General features: G+C 51.9%; 1 protein-coding gene across 1 annotated transcript in view; it reads left to right on the forward strand.

The window, feature by feature from the left end:
- OTOP1 (otopetrin 1) overlaps positions 1 to 984 on the forward strand; it is a 31766-nt gene extending 30782 nt beyond the window's left edge. The window contains exon 6 of the mRNA XM_032397330.1: positions 814 to 984. Coding sequence (XP_032253221.1) covers positions 814 to 984 — 171 coding nt within the window. The remainder of the gene's footprint in view (positions 1 to 813) is intronic.
- Positions 985 to 17512: the final 16528 nt, after the last annotated feature.

Genomic DNA, 17512 nt, shown 5'->3' on the forward strand with positions numbered 1-17512 from the left:
AAGCCGGAGAGGAGACCACAGAACTCAGTGGCCCAGGCCCATGTGGCTGGGATCTCCCAGCACCAATGTTGGTGTGTGAAGGCAGGTGTGATAAACAGGTGACCTCTGCTGTAGGCAAACCCTGGGGGCTGTGGGAACACATAGGAGGTTCCTGCCCAGACTGGTTAGATCAAGGAGGGCTTCCTGGAAGGAGTGGTATCTCAGGACTTGGAAGAAGGTAGGATTCAGTCAAAAAGGCAGACAGGGAGCCGGTGACAGAGGAAGAGGCAGGAGCAAAGCCCTGAAGACTTGAGGGAGAAAGGCACATCTGGCTTTCGGAAGCTGGAGTGAAGGGCATGATGAGGGACATGGAAACATGGACAGGCGCCCAGTCACTGGGGGAATTTGGACTCTCTCCTGAAGGCTGTTGGGAGTCCCTGGAGAGTGACAAGCAGAGGAATGACAAGGTCAGATGTGTGCTTTACGAAGATCACTCCCACAGTGGGGTCAGGGGTGGATGGAAGGCGTCTGCTGGAGTTGGGCGGGGGCCAGTTGGAGGCATTGTGGCATGCAGGTGGGGGATACTGAGGACTCGACCGAGGTGAGGGCTGTGGGGATGGAGAGAATCAGGTGGGTGTGAACAGCGTTCACTCAGGACGGGGCTGAGGAAGAGAGAAGGGTCAGGTGGGCTGCGTGGATTTGACCAGCTCCGTGGAGACGTGAAATGCAGTGTGGAGACAGGTGTGACTCCGTGTCCCCGAGTCCAGGCCAGCGCCTGGGGGTCATGTGGGGCTTCTGAGGCAGCTGCTAGAATGGGCTCCTCTTCTCTTGCAGCTTTGGATCCCTCCCGCCTTTGGCTGCCGCCCCGAGTACGACAACGGATTAGAGGAGATTGTCTTTGGCTTTGAACCCTGGATAATTGTGGTCAACCTGGCCATGCCTTTTTCTATTTTCTACCGAATGCACGCAGCTGCCTCTCTCTTTGAGGTCTATTGTAAGATATAGTCTGTCCACATCAAAGCCCGAGGAGTGACCTAACAAGAGAATTCACTGGAGCCACCTGGGAATGGCCAGGTTGGGCAAACATTGCCGGACAAAAGCAAGAGGGCTGCCTTTGTCTGCACCAGTTGTGTTTCCTGTGAGCTGGAATTGTCTGTCACCCCAGATGAATGTAAGCAAGTTAGCTCAGCATCGACGAGGCGGCTGAAATCTGGCCTTGGCTAGTTCATTCTGATCGAACCCAAATTATTTTACCTCCTTTTAAATGAGACCCTTTGTTTTAAAAGAATGGGATTCCAGGTTGGGGAAAGAAAAATGATCAGTTTGTTTTTCATAAAAATTGTTTTCTGTTATCATGTGACTACCTACAACTTTTTCTGCCCATCTGAGTAGTATAATCATCCTTACATCTTATCCTTCCCAGGGCTGATCAATGTAGATACAATCACGTTTAGTTCATATTGTACTTTCTGAATATGGTTAAGTTTTGGAACAAAGTTATTTTTATCATCTGGATGGGAATTAGTGTATAGATCAGTATGGAGATGTATTTCTTACCTGGAATTTTGGCACATTTTTGTTTGTGATCATTTGAGGTTTTTTAAAAAATAAATTTTACTGTTTTCTCTCTCACTGTAAATACATATATGCTTATTACAGAAAATGTGGACATTTTAGAAGAATGGAGAGAAAAAAACCACCTCGGATGTCACTGTTCAAGGGACACTTTTCCACACCGTGTTGTATTTCTCTTAGCTGTGTTCCTGCACAGGATTCTTTTCGTTGTTGTCATCATTGTCGTACTTGCCAGGGACGACGTGACAGGTTCAATTTTGTATCTACTTTTTCACCACTTAACAATAGAGCATAAACTTTTCCTTCACATTGTTCCAAACTCTTTGTAAATATCATTTTAATCCTGTATTATAGTCCATCAAGAGGATGTGCCATACTTAGTTTCCTGTTGTTGGTTTTAGAGTGTTTATACTTTTTTGGTTTTTATAAGGGACTCTGCAAAAAATCAACTATCTTTGTAAAGCATTTCCTATATAATTGCTTCTATAAGACATATACTTAAAATCAGGATGCCTATGCCAAAGGTTATAAATATTTTAAAGCCTCTTAAGGAATAGTGATATTGGGAAGGCCTTTGTATGTACTTTGCCGTAATTATTTCAAGTTCATAATAAAATTAGTTTACTTAACCATCAATACTAATGTAATCATTTTTTCATCTGAGCGTATTTTTTTGGGACAGCACAGGCAAGGGCTTATTAAGAAACACCAGATTTTTTACATGACTCAAATACTTGATGTTCATTCTAGAAAAAACTAAAGGCAATGGGCAGATGGACTAAAAACAAAGTGGAAGATTGTCTATCAGACCTTCTATTTAGGGAGGTGGTTTTCAGCCTGGTACCATCTTGTCCCCCAGGGGACATTTGGCAAAGCCTGGAGACATTTTTTATTGTGATTGGTTGGGGGGCTATAGGCATCTGGTGGGCAGAGAGCATGGATGCTGCTCAACATCCCACAATGCACAGGGTGGTCCCCACAGCAAGAATTAGCTGGCCCCAAAGGTTAATGGGGTCCAGGTTGAGAAACAGTGATCTAGAGGTAATTGCTGTTCATTTCTGGCACCTCAGTACCTATCAGTACACACACACACACACACACACACACACACACGAATGAGATTGTTTTAATATGTACTGAATTTGCATATAACTAGCTTCTTTTTCTCTTAATATACCAGCGTGTTTCTGAACTATTTTAGTATCCCCATGGCATGGATTCTCACACTTTAGCATGTGTAAGAATCATCTGGAGGATCCTATTAGGTTTCCTGCCTTCCCAGCCAGAAGTTCAGGTTCTGTTGGGCTGGAGTGGGGCTCAGGATGCTTCAATAAGCATCTCAGGTGATGCCAACTCCCTTCTAGAAACATCTCCTCGGGAGTCCATGGACCCCAAGTCAAGACTCCTGAACAACATTCCTTGACATTCCTTCTGCAATATGACCTTGGCCAACTTCAAAGTACATTCCGTGGAGGGATGTAGCATTCCTTATTTAGTCAGACCCTGATGTTCAACATTTAGAGACATTTGATGGTTTCCTTTTTCTTCTTCTTTTCTTTTTGTAATTATAAATGACGCTGTAGCAAGCATGTTCATGGCTAAGTCTTTTCATGTGTTGATAAACTACCCTGCACAAGATGACTGCATACGAATGCCCATTTATCCAGAGGACCCCATTTTGGCTGGCGTTAATTTCCCCCTGTTCTGAGCACATTAGTACAGCCCTAGGGCCTCCGCTTATGTGGTTAGGGCTCTGCCAAGGAGATAAAGGGAATCACAGCAACGCTGGGAATGACTGACTCAGGTGTGGGGGTTTCAGGGTGGCCACGGGGCGCCAGCAGAGCTGGGAAAAGTCAACACAGTCTTGCTGGGCTTAGAACTTCTGAGGAGGGATCTTAAAGATGGATCATCTCTTGGCCCTAAACGAGTAGAGCCTGCAGCCTCAGGGATGGCTCTTACAGCCAGCCAGCTTCGACCCACAGGTAGTCAAGCATCCTGACTCAGCCAGCTTAGGCAGCAAGGGGAATTTATTACCCTAATACCAACGCCACTCACAAATGAGGAACCAGAGTGTGCAGTCAACAAGGCTCACGCCCTCAGGGCTAGACTAAGAAAAACGCAAATTAACACAGTAATGAGATGCCATTTCCCATTCATCCGAGAGGCAAGGGTTGGCCCAATGTGAGGGAAAGGGAAGGCACACACATTGCTGGTAGGAGGGTAAACTGGTAACAGCCAAATGGGAGAATGGCTGGTGATAATCGAGTAGGGCTGCAGGCACACATTCCTTGAGACCCGGCAATTCCCCTCCTCGGAGTGAGCACCAGAGATGCCCTCACTTGTATGTGCAAGGAGACGTGTTCAGAAACGTCCATTGCAGGAGTGCTTGTCATTGGGAAGAATTAAAAACAGCTGAAATGTCCATCAGTTAGGAGAATGAATGGATAAACTATGGCCTAATCCCTAAAACGGAATATTACACAGCAGTGAAAAATGAGCGGGTTGGAAGTACACGCAACAACACGAGTCATCCCTCAAGACAACGCTGTATCGACAATTAAGTATCATGATGGTATAATTGGCATGATTCCATTAATGTAACATTTAAAAACAGGCAACGCAATCTGATATTTCTGGGATACATTTGTAGTGAAGTTACAAACACATGTGAAGAAAGAATCCACCCCGAGTTCAGTGTAGTGGCCCCCTGTGGGCTGGGGAGCAGGCAGGAGGCAGGACCGGGGTGGGGACAGACAGCGGAGTGCGTGCTGTGTCTGCAGTGCTTGGTTTCTCCGGTAAAGTGACCTGTACAGAGGCATTCGTTTATATGCCTGAGATATTAATAACAACATGTGAAAGAAGGAGAAAAGAAAGCGTAAGGAAGATCAACTTAGAGTCATCAGAGAAGGTGAGTTTCCAACATTCATCCACTGTCGTTGGGAGGAGGGTGTCAAAGCCACCTTGTCTGGTCCCCTCTGCAGGTAGATCCCCCAGGTGGGGTAGCTCAATGCCGTGAGCTGTCAAGATCCCCCAACCCTCACCCCTTGGACAGATCCCCCAACCCTCACCCCTTGGGTGATTCTGTGCTCATCAGGAAACTCAACATCGATCTGCCTTCCCGTATAGCTCTTCACTGTGGGGAGTGATGCCCTAGGCGCTCAGGGTATCAGGAGAATCCCTTTCTCTCCTGTTGCAGCCTTGTACGGGTGCATGGCAGGTCGAGCTCATTCATCCACGGCCCCCACCAAGCCAGGATTTCAACTCACGTTCTGTGGATACCCTGGCTCTTGGTGAGGCCGAGTGGCAAGGCAAGAACTTTGGAGCTGGACACGCAGGGTCACCCCCAGCCCCCGTGGTGCCAGGCAAGCATTAGAAAATGTACCCCTTCCACAAGACATTTTGCAAACTCTGGAACTAAACGCCACCAGCACCTGCTGGTCACCTGTGCCCGGAGGTCAGATCCGATTCCTTTGTCCACACGAACACCTGTCAGGAGCCTCTGTGCCCCGTAACCCTGGCAGCCCACAGTGCACCTCTGGGATCTCTCTATGAGGCCGCCGCCTGGTTAGTGAGCGATATTATTACTCTATTTGAGTGGAGGGAAACTTTGGGCATGCTAGGGAGCATACAGGGCTAGCAAGTTGTAGCGGTGGACTATTATGCCCTTTAAAAGCCCATCGCCTTTTCCTATTAGCCATATAGTCTTAAAAAGAAAGTCAATTTGGTAAAAAAAAAAAAAATCCGTCAAACAATTGCTTGAGGATATGTGCACAGAACAATCCATCAGCTGACAGAATATTTCCTTTTTTACCCAGTTATAAATTGCTACACTTGGCTTAAAATGGTGAAGGATGAAAGCCACTGGGAAGCAGCAGGTTCTTCCGCTCCGATGTGAGCTGGCTGTGGAAGAGCACGACCAGCAGGGGGCGCCAGTGCCTTTCCTCTGAGTCCTCACCTGTGCTTTCAGGGCAACGTCGGGGGAGATCTGGCCGGCAGATCTCAGCAGCAGCCTCAAGGGGACCCAACAGGGGATGGGTGCAAAGTGCCCCGTCGGTGCCCCATCCACAGCTTTGGACTCCCGTAGTGTGCGTCGCGGGTGGCTGTCCTCACTCCCAGGTGAGGGCTGGGAGGATTCTGGGTTCTCCTGGGGATGCTGAGAACTAGAGTTTCAACAAGGGTGTTCCTTCCCCCTGCCCCCCCCCCACCTCCCGCTCCCCCTGGGCCATCCTTGTCCCCATCAAGAGCCTTTGGGGAACATGGTTGTGGGGTGTTCCCATGCGAGGAGAGTCCCCCAGATAGGGCGGGTGGAACATGGTCAGGGAGGAGGCTGGGGCAGTGGGCGGGGAGGACACTTTCACGGGGTCTGATGGGGAACGGACAGTAACATTAGCTCCTCAGAACAGACCCAGGGGACCATGGGGAGGGGACGGGAGAAGGATGAGGGCAGTGTTTTGATGCTCAAAAGGAGAATTGTGGTATGCTGTTTCAGCCACATTAAAAACCAGACATTGGGGAGGGTATGTGCTGTGGTGAGCGCTGTGAATTGTGTAAGACTGTTGAATCACAGATCTGTACCTCTGAAACAAATAATTCATTATATGTTAAAAAAAAAAAAAGAAGAAGATAGCAGGAAGGGAAAAATGAAGGGGGGGATATCGGAGGGGGAGACGAACCATGAGAGACGATGGACTCTGAGAAACAAACTGGGGGTTCTGGGGGTGAGGATGCGTTAGCCCGGTGATGGGTATTAAAGAGGGCACATATTGAATGGAGCACTGGGTGTTATACGCAAACAATGAATCATGGAACACTACATCAAAACTAATGATGTAATGTATGGTGACTAACATAACATAATAAAATTAAGTTTAAAAAAAACCACCATCATAGTTTACATCAGAAATGTAAATTAAATCAAGTCACCTGCTTACCCTTCATTGGCTTCCTGTTGCTTTTAGAAGAAAGTACAAACTCCTGACTATGGTCTGCGGGGATCTTCACGATCTGGCCTCTGCTACTTCGTCTTCTTCTTACATCAATCCCCTCCTCTGTCCCCCTCCCCCAGGCATCCCCACCTGTGGCCACGGCTGGAGCCACATACAGCTCCCTTCACTGCCTTGGATCCCGCAGACTCGGCTCCTCAGGACCTTTGCACGTGCTAATCTCTCTCTCCGCAGAGTGCTTCTCTGGCTCCTTGAACTGGATCAGCCTCTTTTCATCCCTCAGGCTGTGTGTAGAGGCCCCTCCACTGTGAGGGGTGCCCTGGTCATCCATCTAAACAGATCCCCCAAGACGCTTCACCTTGGCCCCTTTGCCATTAGTCCTTCACTTATTCGTTTGTGCTTACCCGTGCTGGACTCCACCGTCTGTCTCGTGAGGGTAGAGGCTCAGCCTCCTTCTCCCTCAGGCCTCACCACAGGGGTGGCCGCCCTCACAACCCAGACTATCGCAGGGCGTGGGGAAGTCCCTGGAACAGGGCGGGCGCTCAAGACTGGTGTGTTTCCATGGATAGTTTTTATTTTTATTATTTATTTATTTTAAAGATTTTATTTATTTATTTGACAGAGAGAGAGACACACAGTGAGAGAGGGAACACAAGCAGGGGGAGTGGGAGAGGGAGAAGCAGGCTTCCCGCGGAGCAGGGAGCCCGATGCGGGGCTCCATCCCAGGACCCTGGGATCATGACCCGAGCCGAAGGCAGATGCTTAAGGACTGAGCCACCCTGGTGTCCCTCCATGAATAGTTTTTAAGGGCTTGGCAGAGATTCCCCGCTGGCTTCTAGTACAACCTCCGGGTCCCTCTTTGCCTTTAAGGCACAAGGTGGCGCTCTAGGCCTGGTCCAGAAGAGCCCTGAGTTAGGAGGTGCTCCCCGCTCCCCTCGGCTTGTTCTGGCCCCTGGAGGGAGCCGAGGGACCACCTCTGGGGAAGCTTACAGGTGCCTTCTGCCCTCCTCCTTGGAAGGGAGGAACCACTGGGGTGGGAAGTCTCTCTGACAACCGCAAGTGCTGCTTAGGTAGCTCTGGCAGATGTTTCCGGAACACCAGTTTTGGATGATTGGTCTAAGCCAAACATAATAAGCCCGCTCCCACTCGGCTGGAGGCTGGTATGGAGTGGGGCATGTGAATGGTTCTAGGCCAGGAGTCGGCAACCTACCCTCTGTGAGCTAAGAATGGCTTTTACATCTTGCAAGGTGGTTAAAAAAAAAACAAACACCTGCACAAAAAGATTATGTGGCAGAGACGTGGCTCTTAAATATCTACTCCCTGGCCCTTTGCAGAAAAAGTTGGCAGAGCCCCGGTCTTGACAACGAGAGGGAAGGGGGTCTCTGCTGGATGGTTCTGGAAGGACTGTGATCCCTGTTTAGAGAGCGATGAGGAAGAGGTCTGCCCTTCCCCCCGCCTGAAGTGGTTGTGGGAGGAGGTGGGGCCTGGAGCTGCAGCGGCCCTTGGGTTGTGGTGGAGGGGCGAGCCTGAGAGGGGCGGGGTGCGCAGCACGTACCCCCGCCCCCTGATCCATCCAGGGAACGCCCGGGAATCACAGGTGTCCCCGCTTCCACGGCGGTCAGTCCTTCACTCGCCCCACCTGGCGGACGAGCGCATCGCCCACGCACTGAGCAGGACTGAGCCCCACAGAGCAGCAGGGCGGGGGAGGGAGGGCAGCTGTGCCCGGCGGGTCGCAGAGCAGGAGTGTGGCTCTGGGACGAATGGGGGAGGGCACGCCTTCCGCGACTGGGCACAGTCCCCAGAATGCAGCCTCTCCAACAGTGTAAGGTGAGGTGTCATGACGATCGTTAAGGGCACAGGCTGTCCATGAACCACAGAAACACATGAAGGCTCCGTTCCCGGTGTTCGAATCAGGGCCTCTCTGGCTGCTACACTGGACGCCGAAAGAAGTCAAGATTCCAGCAAGAGAAGGTGGGATTTTCTGGGGAAGCGTCCTGCAGGTGCACGCAGAGCTGGGGCTGCCCCGGCAACAGGTCCCTGAGGAAGGGTGCTTCCGAGGGGTGGGGCAGGGCGCGGGACAAGGCTTGAGGGCAGGGTGGGTCTCTGCTGCGAGCCACCTTCGTCCCGGGCACCTGGTTTTCTCCTCTGTCAGACGTCGGCCATAGAAGTGCACACCTCGAAGAGTCACTGGGTGATGAGCTTGGATGATGTGTGGCAAGCCCACGAGTCTGGCGTGCAGCGAGCTCTGTGAAGGCCACGTGGGTGAGCGCAGGTCTCTGCCTCCAGGATTGTTGCTGAGTGCAGACCAGGTATCTGTCTTCCCACAGGGGTGGTGCTGCTCCAAAAAAACCCTCAGATCGCTGGTGCCCTACATGGCCCGGGGAGCCCCGGGGGAGGACACGCAGTGCCCCCTAAAGATGTCCACGTCCTAATCCCTGGAACCTGTGTGTATATGTCACGTTATGTGGCAAAAGTAACATTGAGGGTGTGATTGAGTCAAGGATCTCGAGATGGGAGATTATTCTGGATTATCTGCGCGAGCCCAAAACATAGTCACAAAGGTCCTTATAAGAGGGAGGTGGGAGGGAACCGGGCTCCAGAGGGGGGCGCAGAGGCTGAGTGATGCAGCCGCAAGCCGAGGAGCATGGCAGTCCCCAGCAGCTGGAAGGAACGAGGCTGGGAATCCCCCCCTTAGGTCTCTGCCGATGCTCTGCTGACGCCTTGATTTTAGCCCACTGAGGCTCATTTTGGACGTCTGACCTCCAGAACCATAAGATAATAAACGTGTGCTGTTTTCAGCCGCTAAGTTTGCGGTGGTTGGTTACAGGGGTCACAGGAAACTCACTCGGTGCCTTTACCCCGTGTTTTGTGCCTCACACAAGAGCAGAAGATGGAGCAGATGGGAGCCTGGGATTGTCATCGCAGCTGGCCCAGGAAAAGCCGGTGGCCCGGGCACTGCTCAAGCCCATCCGTGTGTCGGTTTCCCTGTCTGCAGAGGGAGGGGAGGAGTGGCGGGCACAGGATCCTGGCTTTGATGACCCGCTGCCCTGGGGCTCGTCCCACCACTCTGCTCCCCTGCTCTCGCTCTCCGTGTGCAGCCTCCTCACCCTCTCCTCGGGCAGGGGGTGTTGCCGCCCCGCGTCCTCTTGGCTTCTCACTCGGCTCTGCTTGGTGCTCTAGCTCGTGGCCCCTGGCTTCTGACTGTCTAGACGCTGCTGGCTCTGGAATGTCCATTTGCAGCCCGACCTCTCAGCTCCCTGCTGGTCATTTCCAACAGCTTAGATGTCCCAGAGGCACTTTAAACTGAATGTGTCTGACCCCAAACTCAAGAGTTCTCAGTCCTCTGGCCAGTTCTCCCTCCTTGTCTTCATCCCCGTGGATGGCTCGGGCATCTGTCTGTCTTGCAAGCCCAATATACAAGGACTGTCTTTACACGGCCCTTGTGCCTCATGTCCAAGCCACGACTACACCTGTCATGTCTGCTCCCAAATCTCCTGGCTCCATGTGCTTCTCCGCGCTCCCACCTCCTGCCCACTCCGACGCACCATCATCTCCTCTGGGTCTCCTGAAGCAGACTTCCTGCTCCCTTCCCTAGTGCATCCCGGGCCCCTAGCAGTCTGCCCTCCTCACTGCGGGGAGAGCGGTGTTGGAGAGAGGCAAACATGCTCCTATCCCTCCCCTGCACGACATCCTCCAATGGCTTCTCGTTGCTTGAGATGAAAACCACAATCCTTACCTTGGCCCCCGGGGTCCTGTGTGGTCTTTGCTGCCCACTCTCCAGTCTTTCCTTGTCCTTCACTTTCCCTCTGTGCTCCACCACACTGGTCAGCATCTTCTGTTCCCTGGATGTGCCCTGTTCCCTCCTGCCTCAGGGCCTTAGCACCTGCTGCTTCCTCTTCCTTTCACTTGGTTAATTCAACTGCTCTTGTAGATCTCCATCCAAGCAACAGCTTCTCAGGGAAGCTTCTCACTCACCCCGAGACCGGGTCTGCTGTCCTTGTTATGAATGTTCACAACACCAACTAGCTTTCTTTCTTGTGGCTATTGTACCTGTTAATCATATGATTATGTGTGGGATTGTTTGACCACTTACTCTAAGCCTCCTTTTTTTTTTTTTAACTTTTTTAAAAAGATTTTTTAAAATCTATTTGAGAGAGAGGGGGGGAGCAGAGCGAGTGAGAGAGAATATGAGTTGGGGGGAGCAGCAGAGGGAGAGGGAGAAGCAGACTTCCCAGGATCATGACCTGAGCCAAAGGCAGACGCTTAACCGTCTGAGCCATCCGGGTGCCCCTAAGGCCCCCCTTCTTTTTTACCACTTCACTATAAGCCTCAAGAAGAAGGGATAATGCTGTTTTGTTCCCCAACTGTGTCCCCTCTGCCAGTAGAGGAAAAGCTTCCTAATAATTGTTGAATGAACAAACAAACGGATGGATGCTTGACGATCTCTTGAGACAGAAATGGAAACCGGGAGATAGTTTCAATACAGCAGAAAGCTCAGGAAAAAAAACCCCACGTATTTATTTGGGATTTTCCCAGGCAGATTAAACAGTTATTTATGTATTTCCTTTTGGAAAAACCCAAATCAACTCAGTGAGGTTGCCTTTTGCAGCATCCTGTCCTAGCTGAGCTCTGAAGGGGCTTCCATGCTCTGGGCGGAGAGCTGCGAGCGGGGAGTTACGGGATTGCCCAGGAACACACACTACGAGCTCCTGGGGATGGGGACAGAATCCTCCTCTGTACAGTGTCGACCTGAGCAGGAGCTTCACAGATATTAATTATGGCACACACTGTTAACGGCCCTCTCGGCAACAATCCTTCGCTTGCTAAGAAAACCCTGATTTTGGTCGGGGAAGCCAAGTGCCCAGTCTTTGGTGATGAAGCCAAGCATGGGCATTCTGTTTCCCATGACCTGATACTCGAAACTATTTTCAGTCTGCCTTGTAGTTAGGGGCGGTTTACTTCTGGCTAATGAGACCTAAGGTCCTCCTAAGATCTTTTTTGTTGGTGATATGTAAGAGACACATTAAGAAAACTCCCCCTGATATAGCACCCCCCCCGTTTTGCTCCTGGAGTTTGAAGTTGGTCGTGGTGCCCACGGCTGTAATAGCCATCCTGTGACCATGAGGGTCCAAGGGCACAAAGCCACAACACCAAGAAAGGTGGAACGTCAGATGAAAAGAACCTGAGTCCTCAGTTACGTCACTGGGCTTCCGCACCAGCCCCTTACCTGTTCCCTCTGAATTTCCCATTATGTGAGAGGACTAAATGTCTTTATTGCATAAAGCCATGAGTAGGCAGACTTCCCGTTACTCACAGCTGAAAGCACTTCTAATCAATGTCTTTATTTAAATTTTCTTTTATTTTGAAATAATTTCAAACTTGTGGGAGAGTTGTCAGATGACGAACTTTCATACACCCTCCACCAGATTCACCGAGTGTTCTTGACCACATGGCTCTCTCTCTCCTGCCCGGACATTATGGGATATGATATGACACACTCGTCTCTTCCTGAAGCCCTGAAATGTGGTTGTGGGCATCCTGCTCCTCCCCCTCCTGACATTTCAGCTTGCATTCTCCAAGAAGAAGGCGAGTCTAGTGACTGAACTCAGGAAACTTAGGATCGGTGCCATACGGTTGTCTAATGGTCCATTACTGTCAACTGTCAATGGTTTAATTGTCAATAACTGTCTAACATACAGTCCACATGATCATTCTGCCAACTGTCCCAATAACATTCTTCAAAGGATCTCTCCCCGATCCAGTCGGCATGCCTCTGTGTCTCCTTCACTGGGGACAGCTCCTCGTCCTCTCTTTGCCTGTTGGGACATCAGTACTTTGAAGAGTTCAGGTCAGTTGTCGACGGTCCCTCTGGGCTTGGCTGCTGATTCCTCAGGGCGCAGGGACACTAGGTAAGGATGCTGTGTGCCCTCAGCGTGTTCCACCACGGGGTACTAGTCATCTGTCTGCCCTATCCCGGTCGTGTTAACTCCGTTCACTAGTTAAGGCAACCCCTTCATGTCGGGGAGGTTGTGTAATTCGACACGCCTTCATTTCCATGACTCCTGTGTCTCTGAGCTGGGAGGGGGCGGAGACCTGGGGGCTGACCCTTGGGCTTGAAGAGGAGGCCTCCAGGTCACCATCAGTGGTCGTGTGCTCGGGGCCACTTTTCCAGCCGCAGGATGGATGCGGACGGCTCATCGCTACCCTTCTGCCCGGGCTCTGCTGAGCCAAGCTGAGCGCACTGGCAAGACTGGCACCTGGGGAGCTCAGGTGTGTCCTGTAACCAAGGACCAAGGCTTTCTGGGTGTAAAACAGAGTTGAGTCTTTTGACAGCAGCTGTGGCAGCAACACCAAAGTCCTGACTGTCGCTCCTATTGATTTTGCCATTTGTCTCAGCGAAGCAAATCCAATAGAAAATAATACCTTCAGAAGAAGGAGAATCAGTGAGTTCAAACAAGAATATTTGCCGACTAGATTAGGGAAACCCCCTTTGTGTTAAAATGTCCTAAGTGAATCCTCTTAGTACAATTTTGCAGGAACCAAATGTAGGGGAGGATCCCTTCCTTGCTGCCATCCTCTGGGGTGGGGCTCTGGCAGGGATGACAAGAGAGGGAGCTCATGGGCTGCCTACTGGCTTAGGGTCCATGCTGACGAGTCTGGCTTCCCAGGCCGATGACAGACTTCTGGAAAATGTGGGACAGAGCCGGGGTGAGAGAAGGCAGCCACTCACTGCTCACACAAAACCATCGTCCCAATGGACAAATGGCTCCAGGAGCCCTCCCCGTGGAGACAGGAGAGACATGGTCCTATAGCAACCTGGCTGCCCGGTGTCACTCTGCACACATAGTGTCTTATTGATAGAAAATTCTTGTTTCCAAAAATGATGAGAAACACGTTTCTTTTTTTGTATAACAGAGGAAAAACCTTAGAGTTCTGAAAAATCTACCCTTTCACACAGGAAACTCTGTGCCTCTGAGCCTTTGCGCATGCTGTTCCTTCTGTTAGGGATGCCCCTCCACCTGGAATGCTGGTGGATTCCACGCATCCTCCAGCTTAGGTGTCTTCTCTTCTGCGTGGCCCTTCCCCCTGCTGCCTGCTCCACCGGGCAGACCATCCCCTTGGTCTCAGCCACCGCCGAACCATGTTTGTTCCCTGTGCTAGGAAGGGCCTTTCCAGTTGCAGTTGACCATGGAAGCTCAACTCAGGCACGTGGTAGCCAGAGGGTGATTTATTGGCTTTTGTAGCTGCAAAGACTGGGGTACGAATGGATCTAGAGGTGCAGAGATGTAATTTTCTCCTCCTCGCCCTGTCTCTTTTTCCTCTTCCTCTCCTCCTTCCTTCTCTTCTTCCTCCTCCCCTCCTCTCCCCCTCCTTCTCCCCTCCCTCTCCTTTCTCTCTCCCCCTTCCCCCACCCTTCCCCTCCGATGTCATGACTGCTGCATTATAAGCCGACCCAGGGGTCTGCTGGAGCGCAGACACCTGCTCAGTCCAGACGGCTCTGGCTTGTATCTAAGTCCTCAGCAAAGCCCTGTTGAATGAATGAATGGGTAGATGGAATTCAGGGAGTCAGAACTACCTGAACACAGATGCAAAACTGTGTGCCTGGTGCGTGTGTGTGCGCCTCTGGGGGTGAGCTGTCTGTCCGTGACGGTCACGGTGTTGGGCACAGAGCCCTCTTTCCCCCACTCTCCCATCAGTAAAGATTTGCCAAGTACCCACGCATTGGCCTGAGGAGATCCGACCTGAATAAGACCCAGTTCCTTGATTTCAGAAGTTCAGAGTCTAGAGAGCCAGTAGCCACGTAAATGGCTGGTAATAATTCAGCATCATAACTGCTGCAGTGGGAGCTGACATGGGGTCTGCGGGAGCACGGGGCCCCTCTCAGCCCAGAAGCCAGGAGGGCTTCCTGGAGAGGGGCTGCTTAGGTGAGCTGAGAGAGGAGGGGAATGTACCAACGTGCTCGAGCGCTCCATGCAACTTGGAAAGCCATGACCCATGCGGTCCAGGCTCTCAGCTGTGCTGTGTGTCAGAGAGAATCCCCAAATTCAAATAGTTTTCTTGCATTTCTCAAGTTCTGTGAAGGCAACAGGCAATCCTTCTCTGAAATTCCCCCTCGTCTTTCCTTTCCTCTCTCCTTCATGCCCCAGTGCCTCACCTCCTTCACAGTGACTCTTGCAAAACCCCACCCTGAGCTTTTAGTCCTCTCTGCCACTACCCCCCCCCACCGTTGCCCCACCTTTTCTTTGTGGGCTCTTTGTTTTGAAGACCAGCATAGTCTCTTCCTTCTGGGATGATTCTCTCCTCCTCCAGCCTCTCAGGTCCAAAAATGCGTCCACTTTCTGGCTCCATTACAAAAGCCAAGACAGGAGGCTCCTCACAGGGCAGCCCAGGGCAATGAGCTGCACAATTCCAGCCAGAGGGAGAAGGGGGATTCCGAGCTACTCACAGGACATATTTCGGTCTCATCTCCCTTACCTTCTAAACTACTATTATTAACCTGTTTCAAAGAGGAGGAAACCGAGGCTCAGAGAGATCAAGTAACTTGCCCAAGATCCCACAGCTAGCAAATGTCTGCTCTTCCTGCCTGTTCTTTCTTCCTGTCTTCCCTTTGGTCCACAGAACTGTGATTTCAACCCAACGAGGGACTTCTCTAAATATCTTGTCTAGGTCACTCCCCACTGTTACACTTTTCCTTCATAGCACCTGTCACAGTTGTAATTGTACATTTATTTGAATAATTCTTGTATTAAAGGTCTATCTCTAATAACCTCGTAGAGGGGAGGGACACCATAATTTTTAAACTCCCTTGTATTCCCAGTGAAGAAAACAGCATCTAAGATGGAACAGGTGCTCAGTGAGTATTTGCCAAATAAAAGTGTAAGGAATTGAAATTCAAACCTGTCTCCCAAACCCAAGTCCCTTTCCGACATCCTAAGTTGGTGTTCTCCAGGAAGACAAGACAGGGCAGAGGTCATTCCAGGGTGAGGGATTGCCATAGACCCACTAGGGAAATTACAACTAGTGTTTTTTGTTTGCTTGCTTGCGTTTTGTGGTGGTACTGGCTTGAACCCAGGCTGTAGGCAGAGGAGCAGGGGCAGGAGAAGATCTGGAGCAAGGGAAAGATGATTAAAAGCCTTCAAAGAGCTTACCCAAGTCCAAGGATCAGGGATCGCAAGGAGATACTGAGGGTTTTCCCCCTGGGGAATGACACGATCACAGTTACATCTGAGAAAGATTGCTCTGCCTGCCATTGAGTAGAGGGCGGACAGAGGATCAGGACAGAACCTGGAAGCTAGCTGAGTGTCGCCATAAAACAGGGTGGAGAAGACACAGTCCTGGATGGGGTGTCAGTGGAGAGAGGAGCCGACTAGCTCCTAGGAGATGGGGAGAGAGAGGAGGTAAGGATGACTCCCCAGTTTTAGGTGCAGGTCCCTGGACAGATGGTTTTTCCACTTCCATCAGCAGAAAGCACTGAAGGGAGAGAAGATTTGAGGGAGAAGACGCTGGAGAAGGCCAAGCACGCTGAGTCTCCAAAGTTGTCTCCAACAGCTTGCAGGTGTTGGTCCAGGGTGCAGATGGGGACCAGGGTGAATGGGGCAGGTGGGTCTGAGTGGAGAGAGAGATTAAGGAGGGGATGAGAGAGGCCAGTCCCTGTTTTTAGACCTCAGTGCAGGGCGCCTCAGCCAGTTCTCTCCCCAGTTGTCTTCAGCTGAGCTTCACCCAGGCAGAAACTTGACCCTTCAGAAGCGGAACTTGTCTGCTGGAGGGAGGAAGCATATTAAGAGCCTGGGACACTGCTCTCCTCTCCAGGGTTTCCTGCCATTCTTTTCCAAACTTCGGGCTTTGGGCCATCAGTTCAAGCCTCAATTTCCACTTTCTGTCAAGCACTGAGATATTAACCCATCTTTCTCAAGGTTATAAAAGAGAAAGACTGAAAATGTCCAGCAGGGAGGAGGCGCCCACCGGCAGGAGGCTCCCTTCTTCCTCCTTGTGTTCTGGGCTCATCCAAAATTATTCCCCAAAGGAAAAATCGCTTAAAGATTGGGGGTGATGGTGGGCAGAAAGACTGTCCCAAGAGGTCAGGTTAAGCCTGAATTTTAGAATGGACAATGGGGGCAGAGGGGGTAGTTTAGGAGAAGTGGTTTCTAGGAGACATGCCTCCTGACGCTTCTCCTAGATGACTGATTTCATTGAACCTTACACCCCCTGGGGGAAGAGCAGGAATCATTAGCCCATTTTGTGGATGAGAAAACCAAGACCCAGTGAAGTTTAAGGCGCTCAAGGACACAGCCAGGAATGAAGTCCCAGTTGGGTCTGCGAGAAATCCAAGGCTGCCTTCTACCTTACAAAAGCTCTTTCCCAGTCTAGAAGCCAGTGATTTCCCCCATCCCTACCCTACCTCCCCGTTCCCCAAACGTGTTGAGGGCCAGGGCACCGGGGCTGGGTCAGAGACCTCTTGGTCTTCCCAGCGCGTGCTTTTCCTGGCACGGGGCGAGGGTCTGGCAGGCGAGCGCCTCTCGGACCCGCGGATTCGCCCCCGGACCGGGGCGGCGGAGCGCGGCGAGTGAGCGCGCCCGGGTACAGGTGGGGCGGCTGCGCGGGAGACGGGGGAACGCGGAGGCGCGGGGGCGCGGGCCCTGGGCGCTGACGGGGACGGCGACAGCGCGGCACCGCTCGCCCGCCGCCGGCCGCTCCCGGCCCCCGCCCCCTCGGTGCCCGCTGGCTCTTCGCTTCTCGGGCTGCGAACCAGACACAGCCGCAGCCTCGGCCGCCCGGCGCGCACCGGCCGGCTTCCTGCCCCCAGCGCCGGCCACTGGGGGGGCGCGACGCGGCCACCGACCCGGAGGCGCTCGAGGAAGCCAGAGGGGTCCCCGCGCAGTCGGGGCCCCGGCGCAGCGCACGGTGAGCGCCCCCCGGGGGCTCGGCGTTTCCCTTAACCGCGGGTCCCGGTGCGCCAGCCCCCGGGGGCCGGATGGGGTCACCCGGGGGGCGCAAGGCCGGAGTTGGGACCGCGC

Source organism: Phoca vitulina, unplaced genomic scaffold (assembly GCF_004348235.1).
Source record: "Phoca vitulina isolate PV1807 unplaced genomic scaffold, GSC_HSeal_1.0 scaffold3, whole genome shotgun sequence".
NCBI classification, from domain to species: Eukaryota; Metazoa; Chordata; class Mammalia; order Carnivora; family Phocidae; genus Phoca; species Phoca vitulina.